The sequence below is a fragment of the Onychostruthus taczanowskii genome, unplaced genomic scaffold (assembly GCF_017590055.1).
Source record: "Onychostruthus taczanowskii isolate IOZ18803 unplaced genomic scaffold, ASM1759005v1 scaffold7, whole genome shotgun sequence".
NCBI classification, from domain to species: domain Eukaryota; kingdom Metazoa; phylum Chordata; class Aves; order Passeriformes; family Passeridae; genus Onychostruthus; species Onychostruthus taczanowskii.
In genome coordinates, this window is record NW_024504786.1 from 2982456 (window position 1) to 3008498 (window position 26043).

Consider the following 26043-nt stretch of genomic DNA (forward strand, 5'->3'; position numbering starts at 1 on the left):
ATGGAGTAAACCAGAAAAATTCCAGGAGGGGAACAGGCAGTGCTTCCTCTCGGCTGTCCGGCGTGCCACGTCTCAAATGGGGTTTATGTTCCTGTGTTGATACATTTTAGAAAAGCAGCTTCAGGAAACTAATGAGAATTAGTTAATTAATTGGAAAAAAGAAGGCTTTGGGGAACCTTACTGTAGTATTTCAGTACCTGAAGGGGCTACAGGGGAGCTGGAAAGAGACTTTTGACAAAGTCCGGGAATGACAGGACAAGGGGGATGGCTTCAAGCTGAAAGAGGGCAGGGTTAGATCAGATATTAGGAAGAAATTCTTCACTTAGAGGGTGTGGAGGCCCTGGCACAGGTTGCCCAGAGAAGCTGGGGCTGCCCCATCCTGTAAGTGTCCCAGGTCAGACTGGATGGGTCTATGAGCAGCCTGGTCACTGTTGAGTGTGCTCCTGGCAAGGGGTTGGAACAGGTTGATCTTTAAAGTCCATTGCAATCCAAACCACTCTGGGATTCTTCATTCAGATTCCTTTTGTTTAGTCCAAGGTATTAGCACAAACCTCCTGCTGGTGCTCCTTCTAAAAGGTGCCCTTATCACAGGCTTAAGCTGAGCTTTATTGTGCTTCCTAGGCTGATCTTGATGTTAGAAGAGCACTTTATTTATAGGGAGAAAATATGGAAAGTTTTGCTGCCCCCTGACTCCTAAATGCTCACAGCTTTCCGGCCAGTGGAAGTTTGTTTCCTTTTTTCTCTCTCTTCCCCTCTCATCTTTGCGTGGGCTTTTGCCAAATGTAGCATTATTCACAGTCAATTATTTGGCCAGATGTAGCTGTAATACACATTGTGAGCTTTTGGCAGGCCTTTAAATTTATGAGTGTGTTCTCCCTGCTTGTCAGCTGGTCTGATTTTCGGGGGACCTGAGCCCTCCCTGGGAGGGGACACTGGGACTCCACGTGTGTCCTGCCTGTGACCTGCCCAGCACTGTGCTGAGGCTGAGCATCCCCCTGGGCCAGCTGAAAGTGTGTGCATCAAACAGGAGAGCTGCTTGGATGGGTTTGTGGTTTGAAACAGCCCCAGCTCTTATGGAGAATTATCCCTGCAGAGACTGGGAGAACTCGCTGCACCTTGGAGGGTCTGGCTAAGCTCTGTGCAGGGAAACAGCACTTGCAGGAGCTTTTTGGGGAGGGATGGCTTGCCCAGCTGGGTGTGGGGGTGCAGGAGGTGGCAGTTTAACCCCATGCACCCCAGCAGTTCTCTGTGTGTGGCTGGGGGCCATACCTGTCCCTCCTTCCCATGAGCATCCATCAGGCTGCACTCCAGGGAACCATATCCTGGTGAGGGCACTGAGTGCACTGAGCACAGATAATCTCCCTTCTAACTGGGCAAACCAGCTGAAGCTGCCTTTTCAAGGCAAGAAGGATAACAATTTGAGGGGGGGAAAGGAAAGCTCATATCCATCCCACTTTAATTAAACTTAGTGCGAGGCTCGTGACTGTCACAGCCCATTTCTGTCACAGCCAGAGCCAGGGAGAGGCCTGACCAAAAACCCCTTGCCTGCCTCGCCTGGAGCACACTGAGACAAGCAGGTACTTTTCCTTTCCCTTTTCTTTGTCTCTGAGGGCACTGATGAGGAATTGTTTGCTCCAGTAAAGAAAATCAGCACGGGGAGGTAAACAACTCTGAACTCTTCAACCACTGCTGCAGCACTGCACAGCTCCCTGCCATTGCATTGGGGCACCTCACTGCTTTATTTTCTGTCTGGCATTGCTGGAGGGATTGGGTACATGTGGGATTTTTTAAAATTTTTCCCCCCCAAACCTGATTCATCCTCCGTGTGCCTCTGGATGCTCCATTCCCATGGCTCACTGCTAGATCAGCCTGTCTGGGCAGCTCACACGGCATCAGGCTGCTGACCACTAATATGAAATATAATTGGAGCAATTCAAACCTCTCCCCCAAGGGCTGGTTCTTTACATCATGTACTACCCTGTGAAAGTAATAAAGTCAGTGAAAGGGGTTATTCAAGAGAAATTGTCAGTGTTTAATAAATCGTGCAATTAAATGCAATAAAACCTCAGTATGCTATTCATCTGTTCTGTCTTAACACTTAAGGCTGGAGCTTTTTTCAGAATAACGAAGTTCTGTCCTAGATAATTTTTTCCAATTTCCTCATTAGACAGGTTCTCGTGAAGCCTTGCGCTGAACTAAGCTGCCAGAGCAGAGCACCTAATGTAATCATGGCATATAAAAAGTTATAGAGCAGTTCAAGGACTTAAGTAGCTCATAAATTTTTCTTCATATTTTCTCCCTAGCTCATTTCAGGGCTGAATTTAAGCCACGGCACTGCAGGCAAAAATTGTGGTCCCATTTCTCCAGCGTGGGATGCAGGGGAGTGAGGGACTGAAACAAAATGTTCTTTAAGTGCCCTTTTAAACTGCACTGTCACTGATTTGCTCCTTTTCTTCAAGAACCTGGGGTCTGTGTGGGAGACGAGCTGATTGTCGTGGCCAGTATCCATCACCTGCACTGGGAGATGCTCTCTGTGTGCCACGTGCTTGGGTTCTGTGTGCTCTGCTTCCTGGAGTGGCATTAAAGGCAGGGGGAGAAGCATCCCAAGAGCCCTGGGTGACCAAAGGGACCCTGAGCTGAGCCAGCACCCTGGAGGAAGAGATTTTGTCCCAGGGGTCATCAGGAGTGCAGCACCAAGGAGGATGTTTAGTGCTTCTCTTCTCATGGTGCAGTTGTCTCAAGGAGGGTGGGGATGGACTGGGCACCTCTGGAGCAGCACTGGCCTCTCCCCTGATTGGTGCTTGTGTACTGAAAATAAAGTGCAGCTTTCATACCCAGCAGGTGCATAAACAGCATTGCAGCACCCCTGCCAGGAAAGCTTTAACATTCAATTCAGTGTTTGCCAGATCGTCCCAAGGGAAATTCTCCATCCCTGGGTGACACTGGGGAGAAGAAGGCATTTCCCTTGGCCATGCTGCTCCTGCTTGCTTTCCATGCTGTGCTCCTGCATTTCCCCCCTGTTTTCAGCTCTTTTGTCTTCACCAGAAGTGATTTGTGAGCCTTTGGAGGATCCTTTGAAAGAGCAAGTTCTCTTCTGCTGCTTTTAAATTTTCACCAGGATTGGCATATCCTTGGTGGCCAAGGTTGAGGTGCAGCCCGTTTCTCCCTGAAAACAGGATGATTGTTTAAATTGCCTGTTGCCACCTCTGTAAGCAGCTGTGCTCTCCTCTCTCCCCTCACCCAGGAAGGTGCGACTGATTTCAAAGCCCTCCGAGCAAAATTTCAGAACAACTCCAACTTGGCCAACAAGCCGGGACAGAAACCTCCCGCGGAGATCACCCCCAAACCTGGCTCTGCAGGGAGCACCACCTCCAGCCCTCTGCCCCTGCCTAGGAGAGAGCTGAGAGTGTCCAAACCTGCCCATTCCACCTCCCAGCCCCCTGTGCTCACCCAGCACAACGCCTTGGCACAGCCTCGGGGTTACAGGGAGCGGACGGGGCACAGCAAAGAGCACACGGGCAGCACCTCGCAGGGAGGGCTGAGCTCTCCCAAGAGCAGCTCGGAGAAGCCTCTGCTCTCCCGTGGCACTGACCAGCAAGGATCAAGCCAAACAGCTCCAGAGGACCCTCAGCTCCTGGATTCTTTCCAGCATGTCCTACAGATCTGGGAAGAGACTTTATCCTGCAAGGAGAAAACGAGTCCGAGAGTCCCGACCCAGCAGGCAGCAAACTCAGCTCCTGCTGCATCAGGCAGGGCCAGGATGGCACCCTCTGGAAGCTCCCCTGGGCTGGACTGGCGTGCCCAGAGGAAGGATGCTCTGCATGGCAGGGGGATAGCTCTTCCTCAGGCTCCCAGAGGAGACAGGAGCTCTGATGGAGCAGGTGTGGTGGCACCTGCATCCTGCCAGTCGGGTTATCGTGCACCAAGAGAACCACCTCAGCTCCAGAAAGGTATGGAAAGGTGTATTCTCAACACTGAATATAGAAATAGATGAGTGTATGGGTGATCTGGAAGTGCAGGATACAGCAGCAGGAGAGAAAGGCTCCTGAGGGTTGGGACCCTCAAACAAGCTGGCCCATTGGAATGCTCTGTTCTTGCTCTGGGGGTCCTGCAGGTAAGAAATGGGCCTCAAACTGCTGCTCTGCTTGGGTAAGGGGAGGATTCCCCATACCCAACAAATTTTTTTAAAAACTCACTCTAAGAAATTGCCCACATTTTGAGAGTAGGATGAAAAGTGAGGACAGGAGACCATCTTAGTTTTGGTGTGCTTTGGCTGCTTGAAATCCCAAGGTAAATGTGACTTCACAGAGATGTGAAAGGCTGGTCTGCAAAGACAGTTTATTTCTAATTAAAAGAGCTTAAACCTGAATCCCCATCACCACTACCACCACCTCTGCACGCTCCCAGCTTTGCAAAAGGTCATATTTAAGATCTGAGAAGATATTTCTTAGAGAAACTGCTGCTGGGAAATTCAGAGGCTGTGGAGCTCCCCTTGCTGACGTGATTGGGTGACAGGGCACTGAAAACCTTAAGTCTTTGTTTACCCTGGAAAGCCACCTCACCTGGACTGAGCACTGCAGACAGCCATGGCCCTAAATCCTGGGGGGTTAAACTGTTACCAGCACAGAAAATTGGGCTGGTATCTTATAATCCAGAGGAAGGGAGCTGCCGAGAGCCGAGACCCTATTAGGGTTCACGTGGTAAAAATCTGTAAAAATGGGCATTTCCACTTGTTCTGCCATTATGTGTGGTGATGGGGACACTGAAACTGGGAGGAGGCAGAGCAGGTTAGAAATGTCAGTACAACAACTAATGGCTCTACATGGATTTTTGCTTAAATCAGGGCTAATTGCTGCCTGTCCTTGTGCTTCTCTGGAGCAGAATCAGAACCTCCCTTCTGCCAGCCTGGAGCAGGAAAATGGTCTTACAGCCCTGGGAGAAAGTGGCCAAGGATTAAACCTCTCCCTCCAGCTGAATCCCTGGGTCCTGCCCCTGGGAAGCCTCCAAGACCCCCAGAGGTTGATCTCAGGGCTTTCCAAAGCACCGTGCCTTTGGTCCACAGAGGAAATGAAACAAGTAAGAGATATTTAGTCTTTTTCCCCCCAGATCTGTTCTGTAGAAAATGAATTAAAATGAGCAGTTTATTGACAGCTGTAAGGCCGTGATTGCCAGCACACAGAAATCAGACATTGTTACTTGTTTATAACTTCTTCCTCAAACATTAATAAGAGCCCAGCAGTTTCAGTGGGGCGGTTTTTTTGCTCTTAATCTGGAAAAGGGATCTGGTTTTCCAGGCTGGACGCCATCCCATGCTCAGAATCCCTCTTCCCTCCCAACTGCAGCGTGCTGAGAGCAGTTTACAGCTGGCTGTAAAGCAGCAGCAGCTGCCTGTGAGCCGAGCTGATCTTTATCACTCCTCTTCAATGGGAAATGCTTCCACTCTGGAGCACACAACTGTGGGAAGGCACAATAAAATTGTTAGAAAATAAGTCTGCTAATCCCCCCCACTTCTGTTTTAAATACAACAGAGGGCAACGTCGTTAAGTGTTCCGACATCAAGAACTGCAAAAGTTCAGTTTCCCATAATAAAACCCTATTGATGTTGCATAACAGAATATTCTGGACCACTTAGTAAGCTGCTAAGTGGTGTTTCTTTATAGATACAGCCTTAATTACAGCCAGATCTTTAGGCACAGCTCTTGATGAATTCAAAGGGAGCTGCTTGTGTAAGAAGGGCTCTGCTAAAGTCTCTTTGGCTTTACAGTGCCAATTCTTATTGGCGTGCCCTGGCTTTGATAAGAACGAGAGGGAAAGAGTTTTTCACTGAAACTATTTCCTAGCCTGCTTGCCCTTTCTAAATATATTAATCTGATGGGGGAACTAGTTACATTTATATGCCATCATCTCCATGCCCTCCCAATATCACCTGTCTCTAGAAAGCCTGAGGTTGTAGCCAGGAAATGTGAAATAATAAGTGCAAATTAACAGAGCCATGTCCCCAGTTTGTGCTGGCAGTGCTGTGTCATGCCTGCCTTTGTGTGCAGCCAGGAAAGGCTGTCCCTGTCACCTCCCTAGTGCTCCGGGGGGTGTGGGCTTGCCTTCCAGCACTAATCCTGTGTGTCTTTGTGTGCAGCTGCTGGAGAAGAGGATTACCTGAGCCCTGAAAGGTGAGCCTGGGGAGAGGCAAGGTGTGCCTTGCAGGTGATGGTGATGCCTTGTGGAGGCTGACCTAGAGCAGAGGCTGGATGGAGTGAAAGAGTAAAGTAGGTGTTTATGAAAAGGCCTCAATGGATGCACCTTGGGCAGCAGAAGAGCCCAGCCAGGGCTGCACCCAGGATGAATCCAAATGGTCCCAAAATGCACGAGCGCTCACGGGGTCTCTCCCTGGGATCAGCTCTGCTCCATGTGCACATTGCAGTTCAGTGTCCAATTCCAGCTCAGCCCCTGCACTCCCATCCTGCTTGTTTTTCTCTCTGCAGCCCACGGGGTTTGTGCTCTTGGGCTGAGATTTGGATCATTTGTCCTTGGTGCCCAGCTGGAGCAGGAATTGTTTTGTCTCCCTGCTCTGTGCAGAGAGCTCACCATCCCCTCATGTGAAGCTCAGACCCACACACTAAAGCAGCTCAGAATGTGAAACATATAAAAGCTAAAACCTGAGGCATCAATGTGAACATCCCCATCCCATTTCCCCTTCAGCCTGGAGGGAATGGCCACTCCTGGAGGCAGCAGCTTGCTCCAGGGGCTGCTCAAGGAGGTGGAAGCGTGCAGGGCCAGGCTGGATGGGATCCTGAGCAACCTGATCTAGTGGAAGGTGTCCCTGCTTGTGGGAGAGGGAAGGTTTGGACTGGGATCTTCTTTAAGGTTCCTCCCAGCCCATTCTGTGACTGTGTGATGAGCCTACATGGCAAACTCAAAGCTGGCTGGGAGGGTTGTCTCCTAATGGAGAAAACTTCACCCTTCTTTTCTGTTGTGGGCTCTGAAAGCCTCCTGGAGAGCCATATCCATGTGTCTTTAGGTCTGGTTTAGCTGGTGGGAAGTAGAACTCTGCCATTGCTTTAGCTGCACAGTCATCACCCCCACCCCTGCGTGGTTTTTGTTTCCTGTTTGCTGTGTCCTCAAGTTTTGTGTTTTCAGAAAAGAAATGCTTTTGAAAACTGTTGCTGAAACAAAGCCCTGGCATGGCCAGAAGGTGTTGGGGGTTTCTTTGCCAGCAGCAAAGGAATTTGTATTCCTGCACGATGCTGTGGTCCTGTGTTCATGCAGCTAGCACAACCAGGGCACAGGAGCCACTGCCCTTCCTCACCATCCCAGCCCTTCAGCTGCCTCCACAGGCTGAAGTGAGGTTTTTACTGGGTGGTGGTCCAAAATCACTTGAGTTTGTCTGAAACAGCTCAAGAATCTTGCAGACACAATTCTTTTGTACGCAGGGAGATCCTGACCTTTTCTGGTCTCTGACTCGTCACGAGTGGCTGTGCAGCAGCCTGGGATTTGTACACCAAGAACAGCAAAAGTGGAGGAAAATACTCATACACATGTTTTGTTGTAGTTGTGGAGAGGGGAAATGGAACAGCTGAACCAAAGCAAAGAGAGGGGAATTCTTAAAATACTTTCTGTGCCCAAACAACTCCTCCAGCTATCACAGCAAGTTGTTCTTGACATCATGAGGTGCTCCTGCCAGTGTGGGCTGGTGTTAACCTTTAACCCGTACTTGTCAGAAGAGAACTGGTCAAAAAATAACCTCCTTCAAAGCTGTTCTAGCAATGCAACGCAGCAGGGTTAGCAGTCTTGCTCCAACACTTGTGATATGGTTTTTACAGTAGGTCACTTGTGTTAAATATTAACTGTGTGATAACAGGGGAAATTAATTAAATAACTCTGGCATAAAAGCAAAATAACAACAGTTTGGGGACAGGAATTCCCCTCCTCAAAGCCTCACCTGGAATGAAGCCTGGTCTCTTGGAGACCCTGGCATAGTTTCTTGTGCTCTTGTGGGGCAGCAAGGCAGGGACCCCAGTGCTGGGGGCTGCAGGGGGCTGGGGCAGCCCCTGCCATCAGCACAGCCTCCTGCTGGACTTCAGGGGCTGTTTCTTCCTCTGATTTCACTGCTGTCAAAGTGCACCTTGAGTTTCTTGCTCCTCATGTTCTGGTTTGCCCTTAGTCCTCTGTGGAAGCTGAGTGGTGACAGCGGGGTGATTCCAGGAAAAGCAGACCCTCCCTGAGGGTTTTCACAGTTAGCAGGAGGAAGTTCCTGCTGAAATTCTTCCTTCTGCTCTTTTCCCACCTTACTCTGTCCCCGACGTGTGTTACAAGCTGTGTCTTGTGCTTTTGCTGCTTCCTGGCACATTCCTAAAATGCCAAAATCACCACTGTGGGCGGAGGGGAAGACCGGTGGATTCGCCTGGGTAATTCAGGAATGCTGGGTTTTTACCCCTGCATCTGCTCCCAGATGACAGTGAGGTGAATTTCTGGAGGAGGGAAGGAAAAAGGAGGGTGGGGAGATGGGAACTGGGCTGGGGAGCCCAGCACTTGAGGCTGTGTGGTGCTGGAGCTGTGGTGCTTCCCTCCTCCTGTGGCTGGCACATGCCACTCTTGGCGTTGGCATGGAGTGGGTGGATTGGTAAACTCAGGAGCAGGACCTTTAAAAGTCCTCTCTGCTATCTCTACTTCCCCTTTTGTTCCCTTCCACGAGAAGCCAAGTGCCAAGAATGCAACTGGGAGTTGTTATCAATTTCAAAGTACCTGAGTAGGCTTGGAAAATGCTGTGCTTCAATTTCCTTGTTTTGTTTTTTTGGGTTGGTTTTTTTTTTTCTGTTTCTTCTTGAGGGATGCTGTAGGCAGGAGACTCTAACCCTGGTAGGAAGTTTCATGATGTTCTTTGAGCCCTCTAAATGCAGCCTGGCCTCCCAAAGGACAAGCAGTGGGAGTGTGGAGTTGGGGGAAGGTTCAGCTGAGCCCTGCATCTGCCACAGGTCTCTCCCTCCAAGGAATTCCTGATTTCACCTTCCTTTTTTGGAGGCTCACTATCAAAGCACTTGATTTCCTTGTCCTTAAGATGAATAACTTTTTTTTTCATGCTACTAAAAGGGATGGGGGAAAAAAAAATCTTTTCTCTCTTTTTCATCTTCTCAGTGCTCAACTTGAAGAGCAGAATAATTATGAAGAAACCCCGATGTACCTGAATCAGTCTGGGGACACCACAACCTTGTGTGTCATTGGAGGTACTTTGAAAGGCAGCACTGTGAGGTGAATTGTGTGCTAGCTGGGAGAAAAGCCTTTAAAATAGGGAATAATACAGTTTTTTGTTGAGAAAAGCAGCTGCACTGGTCTGGGAGAACAAGTATGAGTGTCCTGTCCCCCTGTGCAGTGTGAGCACTCTGGGACAATGACAAAAAATGTCAAAATTCTGGGGGTCAAATGATGCTTATAGTAAAACTCAGTGGGAATATCATAAGACATGACCCATGTAGAGGAGAATAAAAAGAAGATAGTGGGGCAAACCTCAGCATCTTCTGAACAGAAGGGCACAGACTACGAGACCTTTCCAGGTCCGTCAATATTTTTCCCCAGAATAATTTTCTCTATCAAAGGTGCCACTGCTCTGCTTTTGCATTTTCCAGTGTTGCCTCCTTTGGGGAGGTTATTTCTGCCACGTGCAGGGGTTTTGTCTTCCAATGGGAAAGGAGCCAGGCAAGTCCCTTGGGGGGCACTTCCACAGCCCCCTGGGATTTCACAGATCCTTGGAAACCGTGGCCAGTCAGGCTTGGTGCTGCAGCCCCCTGCATGCAAACCAGGGCTCAAACAGCAGAGGGAAGGAGCTCTAGGACATGGGGAATGTGTGCCTGGATGCTGAGTATCCCACCTGAAGCTGAGTTTTGCACCTAAAAGTGCAGTGACTTCAACATGGACTGAAAATTAATATCTGTTCATAAATATCTTTCCTAGCACCTAAGGCAGAGCCTCAAAAACTCAAGGTAAGTGTCTTGAAAACTTCTAATGTCTGTATTTCTTACCTGCCAAGAATTTCTCTGTGTGCTCTCTGTGAAGACTCTCAAAAAATAAATAAGAAATTGCAGAGGGGACACAAAGACTAATGAGATTCCCAAACATGCCAGTGGGAAGAGTCAGTTCCCTTGATTTCCACTGCAGAAATGAAAGGAAGTTGTAACACCAACTGGGTGGATGTTGGTGGTGGACCAACTGTTAAGCACCAATATTAAGAATGTGAATTTTTAGAGGAAAAAAAATCCACTGCAATGTTCTGGGGTTTCCTGCCAAGGGTGAGCTGGGGCTGGTAATCCCTCTGTGAGGATGTAAAAGCAAAGTTGAGCCAGGCTGCTTGGCTTGGCAGCACACGTGGAGCTGTGGCTCATAAGAAAGGACAGTTGTGGTGGGCACAGCTGTAGGAGCCTTCATCCCCTGCTGCAGGGATCTCTCTGCTGCACATCCCTCCTCTCACTTCCCCCTGGCTGCAGAGGGTGGCAGTTCCCCTTGGCAGGGGGATATCCTGCAGGGAAGCAGGATCCTGCATGGCGTGGGGCAGGAATTGCTGAAGCTGGTCCTAGGTAAGCCCCGCTTGGCTGAGCTCAGCTGAGGGCTCATCACCTCGTGCTGGGAGATGTCCATGTCCTGGCCATCAGCTCTGGCCCTGCTGAAACTCTCTGTAGGGTGTCAAACTCCAGTTTCAAGTCCTGGCTTGCAAAGCCATCACTCTGCCTGGGAAATAGCACAGCTTCCCAAACATATTTATCTCTGTGTGATTTGCAGAGAGAGGTTCTCTGGCTTGGCTGGAGTCTCATTTTATGGCAGGCTGGGAAATCTTTATTTAAATTTAAAAAATCTTCCTCCTCCTCCTCTGCAAGCTCTCCTTTCTGTAATAGTTTCCATGCTGACCAGTAGCTTCACTGGTCCAACCCTAGCACTGTTTTATTATCCCTGTATAGTTTGTCAATATGTGTATTCCCTGTCCTGCAAAGGAGATGAAATATCCCTGTCTGATGACTATTCCAAACATAAAATACTTCTGGGCTTGCTAAAGAAATATTTCTTTAAATGCTAGTTGACAGCTGAGGCCTTGTATGAAAGCTTGACTGCTGAGAAAAGCACAGTGGCTGAAGGCTTTCCTCTTCTTTATTCTAGAAACAGAAGATTTTTCCCTTTGCCAAATCCAGGTAATTTCCTTTCCTCTCTCTCTCAAACTTCTTCTAGCCCCACAACTGATTAGGGTTAGGAACTGAATATTGTAACACTCAGTAAATAGAAAGAAATTTCATATATGTCATGACCAAGACAGCAGAGATTATGCTTTTCTTTGCCAGCACTTGTGGTTTCTAAGACTGTTTTCATTCTAAAGCATATCTGGAGGGGAGATTGTAAAAAATTGCACTTTCTATTCCTACTGAAACCTGTAAACAGGGAGAGTTATGAGCCTCTCAAACCGGGGCACCTGGTTCTAGGTCCAAGGCAAGGCAAGGTCCACTCTGAATTTCACCCTACAAATGTCACACTTCGAGCTCCTTGTGGTGTGCATTTATGGTCTCTGTCTGAAGGCTGGGTTTTTTGGTGGTGATTGAAGAGTTGTGTGATAAAAAGGGGTCACTTTTGTGGGAAATGTTTTTGGGGGAAAAAAAGGTGCCAAGTCCTGCATCCTGTTGCTGTCTCTTCTTGCCTAAATCTCAATACAGTGTGGTGAGAGGCACATCGTGTGATCCAGGTACCACCACAAATGGATCTATTTTGTCCTTTCCAGCTGTGAGGAAACAATCATATTAATTTGTCTCTCTTCCAAGAATGATTTGTATTATCCCTGAGTGGCCATGGGCCTTTAGATTGCGATTTGCCTTTACTTTACTGGTGGTCATTTGGGTCATCTCCCTCATTCAGAGGGAAAATGAGATACTTGTTTGGGCACTGTCACAGGGCAATGTGTTTGTAACTCTGCTGAAGTGTCTGAGATCTCTCATTTCTGAACGTTTCAGTCCAGAAAGAGCTCTAACCGAGGATGAAAAAGAGGGAAAACCAGGTCATGAAAGAGCAAAACTGGAGGAGAACAGAATGTTTGAGGTATTGTATCCTTGAGGCTAATTTCAATAATTACTGTAGGATGTCTCTTCTCTTTCTGTCCTTCCTCTGTTTGGGAAACAGTTGAAACCTGAGCCCTGAATCCCAGGGGGTTTCACCTTCTCTTTTTCTTGTTCATCACTCCACTGCTCCAGCCTGAAAGGTTGATGGGGAAGGGTATGAAACTGTTTTAAGTCCACAGATAATTGATATTCTTATGGATGTGTAATAGAAATATACCTTGGAAAGCTGTTTCTAAGGACTGCACTGACCAAACCCAACGCTGGATCCCAGACAGGTGGAAGTGAGTACATGTCTCCCACCAGCCATGCCAAGGCAGAGGGCAGAGGCGGGCTGAAGGTTCTGCAAGGGAAGCAGGATGTGGCTAGTCCCCAAAATTCGACGTATCTGACCCCACCAGGGCTGGCAAAAGACAGAGCAGAGCACTGTGAGTATCTCATTGCGCCACTGAGTGTTTCCCCAGTCCCCAGCCCCATCTGCTGCCCAAATGTCTCTTCCATATGGGAAACAACGTTAAATTTGGATGCAACTCTTGAACCAATTTAGTTAAACTGGGGCAAAAGGTTGCCTGAGCGTTTGTATTCTGGTCTGGATCATTTATTTTGGCTGTGCAAACACAGCTTCCTAAGTTGGTTGCCCGTCCGCGCTGCTCCGGCCGAGGTGTTTGTTTTTCCAGCAGATTGCCCTTATCCGTGAGAGCTGAAATCCATCTCCTCTGCTCCTCGTGATTTATGGAGTCTCAGGAAAGGGGCTGGCCAAGGCTTGGGGTGGAAATGCACATGAGCAGGATGAGAGCCTGAAGGCTCCCTCTGTGCCTGGCTGGGTTGGGTGGTGGCTCCTTGCTCCATCTCCTCGTGGTGCCAGGCTGACTTTGGGCTCCTTCTGTCAGGATGCTCTGAGGCAGTGACCAGAGCTGCTGACAGGCACCTCAGCTGCACAATTAAACCGAATCACATCCCCTCTGTAAGCACAAAATCAGCTGTGAATGTTCACCTGTTCTGTTCTGCAAAGGCTCTGCAGGCCACAGGTGTGATATGGCAGCATTTCAAAGATGAAAGAGAGAAAAGTAGCTCTGCTGGGCTCTGTGGACAGACCAGGAGTGTGAAGGAGAAAGTGTAAATTGACTGTGACCGTGGTTATTTTTATTGGTGTGGTTCTCAGGTTTTTTTTTTTTTTTAATTATTATTATTTTAAATCACCTCATAATAATTTTCTGGTTTGGTTGGTGTCTGTTCCTGGAAAAGGTCTTGCTGGTTTGCTTGACCTTTGAACAGCTGGAGGTAATTTCTGTTGGGATTTTTTTCCCAAAGTACTCCTGGTGACCTCCTGCTTCAACAGAGAGGCTGATTTGGAGAACTGTTTGGTCCACCCCTGCCTGCTTTTCTAATTTGCTGAATTTGGATGTTTTGCACAAGTTTTGGTCTTTAGCTGGGCTATATTGAGGTGGTGCCTGTGTCCAGCAAGATCTACGGCATGAGTCAGAATGGTTTGGGTTGGAGGGAGCTAAAAGATCCTCTCATTGCCCCCCTGCCATGGCAGGGGCACCTTCCAGTGCCCCAGGGTGCTCCAAGCCCTGCCCAGCCTGGCTGTGGGCACTGCCATGTTCATTTACAAACTCTGTCTGCTTTCATTTGTGTGGCTGTAGTTCTGCGTTGCTCCAACTCTCTTAAGTCAATTTTGAGGTTCTGACATTGCCACTTAAGAGCTCTCCAGGAATAACCTGTTTCTAACCTCATGAGGTGCAACCCCCAGGCTTGATTCCAGCCCTCAGTGAAATCCATCTCAGGGATGCTCATCCTCCTTGGGTCCTTTCCAAGGTGTTGATTTACAGGTGTATTCCAATGCACTGGTTCATTATTTGGATCTTAACATTTCCACCAACCGTGCCAAGCTTTCCCTCCAATCACTTCTCTGGAGATCCAAGAATAATCTCTTGGATGCTTTTAGCTGGGGAAGATTTGGGTCAGAGCTGCCACAATTGAAAAATCAGCAGACATTTTTTTTAAACATAAAATATTTTTATGACTTTTAAATGTTTTAAAGCTACCAACTTGGAAAATTGTTCACTTTTGTTTCTTGAAGTGCCTCAGAGCAGAGAATTTCCTGGACTCTTAGAATGGAAAAAAATATTTGTAGGCTCTTATTTGTTGTGTTACCCTCAAGAGTTGTCCTTTCTCTGAGAGGAGCTCCTCAGAAAAGCTCCTAAAGCAAAGTTAATTTCATTTATTTATAATTTATTTCATTTATTTCTTTCATTTATTTATTTATAATCTCACTTCCAGGGCACAGCATGGGCATTGGGGCTCCAAAGCCAGAAGGAGCAGCCTTGGGCCAAAACCCTGGGCAGTCTCTGCAGGCACCAGAGGACATCTATGATGACATTGAGGAGCTGCAGGACAGACTGTGAGTGTGGACCTGGGCTCTTGCAGTGCCTGTGCCTAGGAAATGTCATTTAAAATCCCTCCTGCAGTAAACCCCCCCATGTCACGCTTGTGTCTTCCAGCAGCCACGGCTCAGATGCCTCCAGTTCCTTCACTTCAGACAGCAGTAAGTGGGGAAGCTCAAACAGAAGCTGCTTTTAATTTGGGCTGGTCCCTGGGAGATGCTGGCAATGGTTTTGTTTCACTTTCAGCACCCACAGTGTCTCCAGCCACAGTGGCTGGGTTGCTCTGAATTCCCATTAAAACCAGTGGGGAGTAGTATACATTAATGGAATTCATTTGAGCAGCCCTGAAGAGTAAAATGTGAAAGGTCTGGGTGCAATTTGTCCAGCAAACCTCACCTTATTGCTACTGAGCTTGTCCTAATGGCATGCCTTGGTTTTAAGTTTCAGGAAACAGCTACGAGGAAACATATGAAGATGTTGAGATTGGGGGTGATAACCCAGCAAAACCAGAGTAAGTTGCAATTTCTTAGCCTGTATTTTGAAATTCTGGCCATTCAGCCTTGATCTCACATGCCAGGTACTGGCTGGAAGCCTTTTTTGGTTTTTTTTGTTCTGACTTAACTGCAGAAAAGTTGTGTGGGTGGGTTTCTTCCCTTCTTCCTCCCTCTTTCCCCTCTGGCTAACACTTCAGGAGCAAAAAGTCATTACCAAAATTAAATCCCAGAGCAGTGAGGGGGATTTTTCTTCCTGTAACACCCTCCATCCTTTGGAAGTACTGCCCTCCCAGACCTATTTCTGCATCCAGCACACAGCACAGCCTCACTTGCCTTCTCTTCATTCAAAGTGTTGCTCAGCTGTAGCTGAGAATTGGCACCTTTTCTGTGGGTGCCAAAAGAGGGGATGCTCAAGGAACAAACTGTCCCCACCAAACAAGACAAAATGCTCACATTTGAGCTCACAGAAGGCTGGAGAGGAACCTGATGTGCTGTAACTAGCTTGCAACCTGCCCTTTTTCATGTAGCCTCTCAAGATATTTGCTTCCATGTTATAAAACCAATGAGTTTTGCAGCCTCGGGTTTATGCACTGCCCGATGGATTAGGAGGTGTAAGGTGAATTTTAATTGTGTTTTTTTGTGGTTCTCCACCTTCATGCAGTAAAAAGTTGCCTTTGTAAGGAAAGGGACAGCCTTTGGGAAAGGCAGATGTGGCACAGGATTGCTTGGAGTGCATCTGGTGACTCTCTCCTGAGGAGCAGCGTGGGAGGAATAACAAGGTGTTGCTGTACATCTGCTTTTCCCTTACGGATGGGAAGCTTGCATCTGCATCCCAGTCCAGCTTCCACGTGGATGTACAGCCTGTGTGTGACAGGGAGGGAGGGAAAGGGGAAAGCTGAAGCCCCTGGAGGTGACAGGATGGTTGTTAAAAGAAGGCAGTGTCATTTCTCTGCAAATTGTCCGTGGGAGCCGCGTGGTGGGGGAGCAGCAGCTCCTCCATCCTGAGGGAAGCGTGTTCCCAGATGGATCATGCACATCCCCAGCCCTGGGAAGCACATCCCTGCCTCTCCTTCGCCCCTCTGCACGTGGGTGCAGAAGTTAAACTCTCCTGCTGATTCACAAAGGGACCAGTGCACCTTGCAGGGCTGCAAGGGAATTTCAAGACCATTTGGGACCAAATTCACAGGTTTCAGAGGTCAGGGTCCTAATCCCCAAACCAGCCTTTCTGTGATCTCTCTATTGATCCCACGTGCAGGATTAAGTGTGCTGAGACACATAAAGGGTTTTTAATGTCCTTGTGCAGGGGTAATGCCCCCCAGGGGAGGACCTGGGTTGCCTGCAGGTACTTTACAAGAAAATTGCAGTGTAGATTTGCAACCCTTTGTAAACTTCAGAGAGAAGTGTGTGCCATGGGCCCCCCTCCTCAAGGGCACACACAAGAGGAATGTGTGATGGAGGGTGGCTCAGAAGTTGCCCCTGATGCCCCCTTTAATGGTCACCGCAATGCTTCTGGGTAATGCTGCCCTCTCCTCAGGAATTTTCACTCCAAAGAAACCTGGGTCACCCTCTAGTTGTTGGGTCAGAGGAGAACAACTTCAATTAATACAGAAAAGTTTAAAGCTAAGCAAAGATATGAGCTTGGACTTAATAATTAAGCACCTTTTGCTGTGCTGGTGCTTATCCCAGTGAGTCTACCATCCATATGATGCTGTTAGCACTTAAATTCTTCTTCTGAGCTGAGGTGCAGGGTCTGCTGCCCTTCCTTTCCCTGCCTCAGGATCTCTGGGGCTGCTTCTGCACCTTGTGTCTCTTTTAATTTAAGACATGATTCTCTTTTGGACAGAACAGAAAAACAAAAGAGGTTTGGAAACCTGTTTAAGATAGAAAAGTTGAAGCTGAACAATTTCAGGCTCAAGGACAACTTAAGGTAAGAAAATGCTGGTGGTCCCACCCCTTCCTCCTTTAAACATGAGCATTCCCCCTGGCAATTATTGGAAAAGCAGGAGGTCTAGGAGTAAGGAATACAGCTTGGTTTTTAGGGGGTTTTTTTTTGGAAAACTTAGGCCAAAATTGCTCCTATCAACTCACTAGGAGCTACTATGGCAGATGTGGCAATGGTCCGTCTGTGCAGCTTCTCCAGAATCTCTGGCATCAGGAATGTCCTGGAGCTGGTCCTACAGCAGCTTCCAGGTTTTTTTAGATTTTCTGCTGCCTTTGGTACCTTTCTGATGCCTCAGCATGACACAAGGTGCACAAGGGAATGTAGGGAGGTGAAACCTGCTGCTTTGACCTGTGAGCCAGGATTAGGGACAGCCTTGTTGGTGTGGGCTTTTATTCCAAGTTCCAGTCAGAGCCAAGAGCATCTGCTGGAGAAGTTTAACAGTGAGTTTTCATTCTAACAGGGTGGGGAATATTGTATAACTTCCTACAGTGCCTTTTTGGGTATTCTAATATTCAAAACTGTCCATAAGTTTCCAGGGAAATTGCCTTTTCCTCAGGTGTGCAGAGCATGCAGAACCTGTCCTCCACTGCTGCCAGCAAGGGCCTCACCCTGTGCACAGTGCCTGAACTCCAGGAAAACCCTGCCTTTTCTTATTTCTTTGGGAATTACAGGTTAAACATTTCCTCTTTCATGTCAGGAAGGTTCGTTTTCCTTACAAACCTTTTCACACAAGATGCCCCGCAGCAGCTCCTTCAAATATAAATTTCATTCTAGGGAAAGACCCACCAGGTTTTGTGCCATTCTCCTGTCTCAAAGAACCCTTGAAGCTCCTGAAATAATCTTAGATATCTACAAACATTGCCACCTTTAAATCCCTGGACAGCCCCTGGTGTTGGCAGACTTACAGGAAGGAATTACTACTGACTAAAAATTCCAACTGTCCAGCAATCCCCCTGCTGCTGAGAAGGGCAGCAGGAGCTTGGACTGTTCTTTGGATGCACTGTAGATCTTTCCAGCTTGATGAACACATGGCTGTTATTGTTGTCAGGATGGAAATGCTTATGTAGCAAGGGATATCATTTTGGGAAGTGCTGTTGGTACCATGGAGCCCATACACCTCAACCTGTCTCTGTCACTTCAACAGCATCACTGACAGCTTTTTGGGGCTCCTCGTGGCTTTTTGGGCATTGCTGATGTGCAGATTTGCTTCTAAAAGCCTTTTTTCTATCCACAGACTGGTTTCCATTTCAGTACCAAATTTAGGTAAGCACATACCTGTACCTGACTCCTGGGGATTTGTGTGTGTTTGAAGCGCCAAATGTTTTGTACAGTCAGCATGGTGCACTGTGCCTTTCTGAAAATCATGTATTGTGGCAGCAGTAGCTTTGAAGACTTGATAGATATTTGTGTTTCATTTGAGAGTGGGGATTTTGCTCATTTTTGGGTGGCTTTGCTTTAGAGAATAGCATTCCTCCTGCAGATCTGGATATATCCAGGAGGTAAAGTGTGAAACAGTCCATGCAGAACCACTGCTGGCAGTGGTACGTGAGCCCATGGCACTCTAGCTTTACAAAAAAAAAAAACCAAAAAAAACCCACTTTACAAAGGGTTTTACTCTTTGTAAAACTCTTTATTCCTTCCTGCTGGAGGGTCAAGTTCATCCTTTACATAAATTGGGTGGATACAACCTCAACCCTGAGGAGGTGCTGGAGGGAACATACCCAAGTCCTGGTGTTGGGAATGCTCTTGGGCTGGCTGCAGTGCAAAGCTGAGGCTTTGCTGCTGCTTCTGCTCCATCCATGGAGCTGGATGGCCAAACCCATGCAGAAAACTGCCCATAAGCACAGCTAGCCAACCCAAGCATCACTGCTTGTGCTGAACCCTTGCTGGGTGTTTGGGAGCTCCAAGGTTCCTTTTGCATTTCCTTGGCCCCTTTGGGTTGAGTGACAACCAGCAGCCCAAATTTTCCTCTGCAACAGAATGTTTGGAGTACCAGGCTCAGAGGGACATCTCCTAATCATTTTCTGTCCTGCTTTTTGGTTGGCAGCAGCTGTCTCCCAGGAGGACAACGTGTATGATGATGTCGAGGCGGGGCAGACAGAGACCAGGTGAGGACGATACCCTGTCCTCAACCCAAGGAGATTTTCCTCCTGCCATAAACCTGTGCCTGGTACTGTAACCTACTGAGGGTGATGACCTGGTTGGGATTCAGTCCTCTGGAGACAGTCCAGGTGCCCTCCCTGTGTGTGTTTAATTTGGCAGGATCTGTTACCCAGTTAGCGCCAGAGACGTGAAAAGGAGGGAGCAGCTCCCTGAAACACGTGAAAAATCAGATCTTTTTCCTAAGGAAGGAAAACTCCGTCTCCCAGACCCGATTATCAGCCCCGTCCTGGCAGGCTCCCTGTCAGAAAAATTACTTTTAATAGGAACAGCATGTCCTGGTGTCTTGCTGCCAGATGATTGCGGTGGCTGCGCGTGCTGGTGTAAATCACAGCAAGTGTTTGCATTTCACTGCAGGGCGTGGGGGGAGATGGAGAAAAATCCCTGCTCTGGAGGCACAGGGGTCTGGGGAGGGGACACAATCTGCTGGGAAAAACCTGAATTCCTGCCTGTCTGTTCCTCTCAGAGGGAAGGATGACAAGTACAGAGTCCGGATGCCAAAACTTCGGGTGGCGAAAGAGTACAAGGACAAGAGGAAAAGCATCGACAACGTGGAAAGGTCTTGATTTCCATTCTGTGTTCCCATTTTTGTCTGACTTTGTACACATCCCTGAGTGCTTTCAGGAGCAGGATGTCTCTGATTGCACAGGTATTTTGTGTTGGTTGATAGTCCAGGGTCCTTTCCCTTTGAAGCCAGATTTCAGGAGCCTTTGCAGAAAATATCTCAAGGGTGAAACAAACCCTTGGATCTGAACTGAGCACAAGGAGAGGATACCCAAAGGTCTTATCCTGGTCTTGTCATGACTTTCCACTGAGCTGAGCCAAAAGTTGTTACTTGCTATATATTTGGCTCCTTTTTTGCTATTTTAGTAGATTTAGATTACATTTTTGGAAGAAATTCCTCCCTGTGAGGGAGGTGAGGCCCTGGCTCAGGTTGTCCAGAGAAGCTGTGACTGCCCCTGGATCCCTGGAAGTGTCCAAGGCCAGGCTGGACAGGGCTTGGAGCAACCCGGGATAATGAAAGATGTCCTTGCCCATGGCAGGGGGTGAAACCATTCTATGATTGTAAGATTCTGTGATTTTGGCAAGAGCCTTGTATTTTCAAGTATTGATTATTTGGGCTGATTGCATTGACTCTTGCTGTGCTATTTGTGCATAAAAACAATTTTTTTTTTTTTATTGGTGCTGCGAAAATTCACATGGAAGTGGGAGATTTCCTTTTCCTTTTAGATCACAAAAGTGTGCATCACAATGACCTTTTTCATGACCAAATACCTGGGACTTTGAATGTAAATCACAGACCCATTTTTCAGGTTCTTACCACAGAGTTCCTGCGTGGGGCTGCTCAAACACCATTGGTTGTGCTGTGCAAAGTCTCAGATATAACTTTACAGACCATCAGGGAGTCCATGCAATTTCAAATTTCCCTTAGAGATCACAGGTGCTGCCCAAGGAGGAATCTCTTCACAGCTTAAAAGTCCCTAATTTCAGCTCTTGTTTCCCTTCCTCTTTAAGTGCATCAAAATGAGCCAGGGATGAATAATTTATTACAATTGGGTGGGGGGTGTTTTTGGTGGTTTTTTTTTGGTTTTTTTTTTGTTTGTTTTTGTTTTTTTTTTTGTTTGTTTGTTTGTTTTGTTTTTTTTTTTTGGTTTTTTTTTTTTTTTTTGTTTAGTGTTGTTTCCTGTCTCAGTTTTAAAATGAATGCTACAGCTTTTATTTTGTGTATCAGAAAGTGTGGCATCCCCATATGCAAGGAATGTCCCACTCCCTTTAAGTGGGTTATAAGAACTTGTTTTCCACTTTACAATGCCATATAAATGTCTGCTTGGGGGACTTTCTCCTCTGTGTGCTAAAAATCCCAAAGAAAATCTGGAGAGCTGTGTCAAACCCCACTTCCATAAGTGACTCAGGATGAGAGTTATCTGGGGACCCTTTATTTCTGAGCATAAATAAAACCAGAAGGAGACAAACTGCTGGGGGAAAAGTCAGTTGTTGACTTCCATAAAAATGGGGCTGATTTGAACACTCAATAGCGAGTTTATTTGTTCCCACGCTGCTTACAAACCAAAGGGAAAAAAAATTTATCCCAAATGGAGATACAAAATGGCTCAAGTTGTGCCTCACTAAATTTGAGTTGTCTATTCACCCTTTTCTGAGAAATAGGGATGTGAACTTCATGTGCTTTGCTATTCCAAGAGTTCCTTGCAGACAAGGCTGGAATTAGGCTCTGGGTTGCAATTTCAGATGTGCCAGGGGTTATTTAAATGCAGCTCAGAAATGCTTATATGTGTGTGTGTTTGTGTGTCTCTTGTTGCAGAAATATCTTCAAATTCAAGAAGAGCAGTGAAGAAAAGAGCAAGAAGATGGACAAAGAAGAGAAGTTCTTCAGAGAGACATTTATGGTGCGTGTGTTTCTATCTGAGTCAGCGGAGGAAAGCAGCTCTGTGGCTTGTTTAAAAGACTCATTGTTGGTTCTCAGCTGTGCTGGGAAAGTTTTCCCTTGACCTGTTGCCTTCTCACCTCATCTGGGGTTTCCAGAGGAGAAAAGCAGCTCTGTGGTTGGCTTAAAAGACACCTGGTGGAACCTTCTTGGTCCTCAGCTGATGCCTTAGGATTTAGCTTTTATATTTTTCAAATCCTGTACTGCACTACTGTAAAACTCTAAACTCCATATAAAGCATCAGTTAGCTGTCTTCTCATTTTGGTCAGACAAAACAATCCCTCTAGGCCTGATATTCAAGAACACCTTGCTGCCTCAGGCCTGCAGAAGTATAGACCAAAGTGAACTGAGTGGGAGCAAACTGATGCTGAGTTATCTCCTCACACGGGGCACCAATTTGTTGGCTTAAGCCCTTTTCTGACCAGAGATGGGGCAACTGAGAGGCGTTTTACAAACTTTTATTCCATTTTCAGTCTCATGAGAAGGGTGAGACAATACAGGTGTTATAATTCACGCCATCACAATCAGAAGCCAACTATTTCCTAATGCCAATACACTCTAAGTGTTTTTTGGCCTATCAGCTTTAGCCACACCATGCTGTAGATGCCTGAAAGCCAATCATCTAAAATTACCCCTCACGGGTCTTACTACAATGCATCTTTCATGGTTCTATTTCTCCAAAGTATCTAGTGTTATTTGCAAGGCCACCCTTTGAAACTTGTTTCTAGTTCCATTTCTCTCTCAACAATGTCTGTCGTATTCCACGGCATTTCTAAGTCAGCATTTCTTATCTCAAGGTTTGCACACAGGCACACACTGCGTGAGCCTTCTGCCAGGCTTCGAGAATTCTCTACAAATCCATTTCCCACAACTACCTGAAGCTCTAATTGGAGGATGAACTGATACGTAAATGGACCAAACTTATAATTGTCTGAAAAACTCATGACCACCATCTGTCTTGGGTGTAGCCTCTGGGAGGCTGTGAGTGCCCAATATCGAAGGCCTTCAATGAATACCCACTTTAATTCTCTTAAATTTGTCTAACCTCTGTTTTAGGTAGCCACTTCAAGGCATCAATCCCACTCCCCTAACTGAATCTTCATCAGAGGCATTGCTGTGATTTTTCTCCCCCTTCCCCTCAAAGCCTAGCAACCCCCTCCTGAAATCCCTTTCCTTCCCTCCCCCGTGCATGCACAGGGCTGCACACACAGATACAGAATAACTCCCTGAATTGCTCCCTGTCCCGCAGTACCGCAAGGAGATCCGCGTGCTCGCCAGGGCCAGCGCCGCGCGCTCGGTGCGCAGCCAGCGCCGCGCCGACCTGCCGCTCACAGCTGGGGAACAGCTGGATGTCATCGACGCCTCGCAGGGCCACGCCGTCATCTGCCGCAACGCCCAGGGCAGATGTGAGTCTGCGGCCCGGCTCTGGGTGACAAACCACCTCCCGAACCGCGGCGCGTCCTCCGCGCTCGGCCGCGTTTGGCCAGATTTTAATTCCTTTCCTTTTTCCTCCTCCCTCAGATGGGTACGTTCTGGTGGAGCACTTGAACTTCAGGTAATGTCTGATTTTTTATTTATTATGATGCATATTCTCCTCTCTTTCCTGTGTGGGGATAGCTGGAGAAATGTACTTAAAACTTCTGAAGGCAGGGGGAGTTAATGTAAACAGCCAGTATTAAATATTAAATAAGTATTTCCAGTTTTGCTCTGCTGCTGGACAAGTTTCCAGCCCAACTGCAGCTAAAAAAAGCCCTGTCCAGTCATGACTTGTGTAAATTGGAGATTCCTGACTTGCCTTCAGATATGCCATATTAATCCACATCTGCTGCAAACATGGGCCACTCGGTGTGCCTTGCCTTGCCAAAACACACCCTTAAATTCCCTGCTGCAGCATTTCCTTGCATGCTCATGCATAATTCATAGAAATTAGTCTCCTCTTACCCAGGTGGGCCTTGCTGGGAAATTACTTTTTTTTTCTTTGAGACAGACAGTACTAACTGCCCTGAGAGCTGCTCTCCCCTGGAGCATCCCTGAAGGTCTCTTGTGCTTCCTGCATCCGTGACAGCCCATGTTGGTCAACTGTGGGGTGATGATGGGAATGTAAATAAAGCTGGAGTTTTTTACTCTGTTTAATGTGTAAGAGATGTTTCCTTCTTTTTTTTTTTTTCTTTTTTTTTTTTCCCTGCCATTTAGAGCATGTCTTCACTGGTTATTAGTTATTTTCAGTATTTCCCACTTTTTGGAGTACCTTGTTGGTCAGCTCTGAAACAGCCATTATATTTCTACATTTTAAGAAAAAGAATAGTGCAGTTTAGTTGCTCAATCTCATTTCTGTCAGAACTGCCAGTTTCCCCAAAAGATTTGCCCCTCAAAAAGCAAACCATATAAATTGGAACTGGTTCTGGTCTTAAAAGTATTGGGAGAAGTAGTATGTATCACCACTCTTGCTGTGTTAAATATATAAAATAGTGGAAAAGGTGACTCATTTCTGTGCAAAAATAATATGAAAAAAAGAGTAAATAAAGCATTCAGTCAAAAATTACTTTATTTTTTTAAGCTAACTTAGGCATCCCAGATATGTAAAAGCTGACTCCTGGCTCCCAAGGACTCGCAGCAACAGGGAATTACCCAACAGTTGCCCCTGTGTTCAGGCTGCTCCCTCTCCACTGAGGGCCTGGAGGATGATTACTTATTTTCAGAAAAATGCTCCTAAATGTAGGAAGAGAAATATAAATTGCTAATGGCTTCTCCTCCATGTATTCAGTAGATACCTTTCAAAAGTGAAAAAAAATGTGGATAAAGTTTTTACATGGCTTTGAAAGAAAATAAACCCTTAAATCTGACTGTAGTGTACAGCTTTTACCCCTTCCTGGCATATTTTAGGAGCCCATATCAGTTTGCTCATAAATATCCTAAAAATGTAAGATGTTTTAATTAGAAATTATTAAATGTTCCAGGCTTAAGAAAAATAAAAGCGCTGTTTGCCACAGGGCCATTTCAAAGCTGGCATAGGAGACATCAGTGAAAAAAAACAGAGCAAATATTTAACATTTACTTTTAAGTCTATACAGCCATTCTTATTTATTTTACCATGTGGTTACTATTAAGTGCATTGGCCTGCATCCATCCTTGCAGCAAAAAAAAATAAATAAAGCACTCCCCTGTAAGCATGCGCAGCTTTGCAGCCCTGCCAGCCCAAATATTTGGATTTTTCTGGTGGAGAGGGAGAGTTTGGGGAGCTGGAGTGCGCGTTTGGCTTTGGCACGGGCTGGGACGTGCTCTGTGCCCTTCACCTCCATCCCTTTGCAGGGAATTGGCCCCAGGGAAGTGCTGGAGACAGTTTCTCCTCAGGTTTTGGGTTTTTTTTTTCCATGGTGATGTTTAGGATTAAAACCTTGAAGAAAACACCCCCTTCCTCCACTCCTTCCTCATCCTCCTCCCCACCAGCACTTGTTCACAACTCATGAAGTCTATTAATCACCCCCTCTGGAAGCACTAGGGACAAATCCTGTATTGGCCACATGTGCAAGCTCTTTTTTGCCTCCCAAGGAAGTTATTTGACAAGTTTTTCTTATTTTAAACGAAGGGTTTTTTAGGAATCTCCCCCTGTATCCTGTGACAGATGTGATGCAGCCCCAATCCTGGTGCTTGTGGGGTTGTGCCCAAACCCCTGGGAAACACAAACTTCTGCACTGCCAGAGGCAGCTGATTTAATGCAAGGATGCCTTGCAATACCCTTAGAAATGCTTTTTGTTCCTCGTGGACACATTCCAGTGCATGCAAAGAAGAAAAGAGCTTGCTATGGGCTGACTCCAGATAATATAAAAAATGCTTTAGATACAGCAACTTTGATTTCCTCAATTAAACCACAGGTTGGCTATATTTAGGTCAAGAGATTGGTCAGGAAATTAAACTCATCCTTTTTTTTTTTTTTCCCTCTTTTATAGTCTCATTGGTACATCCTAACCACATCAAAACTTACAATAATTCTCATGTGAGTGTTAAGCCCTGTTCCTCCACGTTTCTCCTCAAAGGGGAAATAATCACGGTAACAGCTGTCAGTTGATGAGCCTGAGGGAGAACTGAAATTGTGTAAAAAGGGGATAGGATAGGGACAAATCTGGGGCACTCCCTGCAGCTGTGTGCTTGAACTGGAGTTACATCCTCCTGCATCACAGGCACAGAGGAAACAGGTGCCCAGTTTTGTCCCCAGCACTTTTTCTGCAGTGAAAGGTTATTTTTGCATGATGTCTTCAAAATGCTTCTCCCTCTTTACTCCTTGCTGTAAGGAGTGAAGATCTGAGTCAGCACATATAAATACACAGGCCCAGCTCCTGGCATGGATTTTAGGTTGGGGAAGTTGTTTTAATTACTCATGTGGAAATTTTAGCTACACCCCCTGCCCCCTTGCCCCCCACCAAGCCCTGGGGGCATCTGCGGTCCCACAGCTGGGATGTGCAAGGATCTCCAGAGGGAAACTCCACCAACCAACCCCAGCCTGCAGAAAGGGACCGTGCAGTAAGGAAATCCAAAGGATTTG

The 26043-nt window shown here is 46.9% G+C and overlaps 1 protein-coding gene across 1 annotated transcript; it reads left to right on the plus strand.

The window, feature by feature from the left end:
* On the plus strand, nt 1–23062 carry FYB2 (FYN binding protein 2). Its single transcript, XM_041421666.1, is given in 19 exon segments — nt 1–81; nt 3245–3950; nt 4882–5076; nt 6134–6167; nt 9130–9218; nt 9943–9971; nt 11137–11168; nt 11976–12060; nt 12352–12505; nt 14361–14481; nt 14582–14625; nt 14906–14975; nt 16802–16885; nt 18135–18163; nt 18948–19008; nt 19527–19619; nt 21381–21465; nt 22753–22909; nt 23025–23062. Coding segments are annotated over 19 exon segments (2187 nt in total).
* Nucleotides 23063–26043: the final 2981 nt, after the last annotated feature.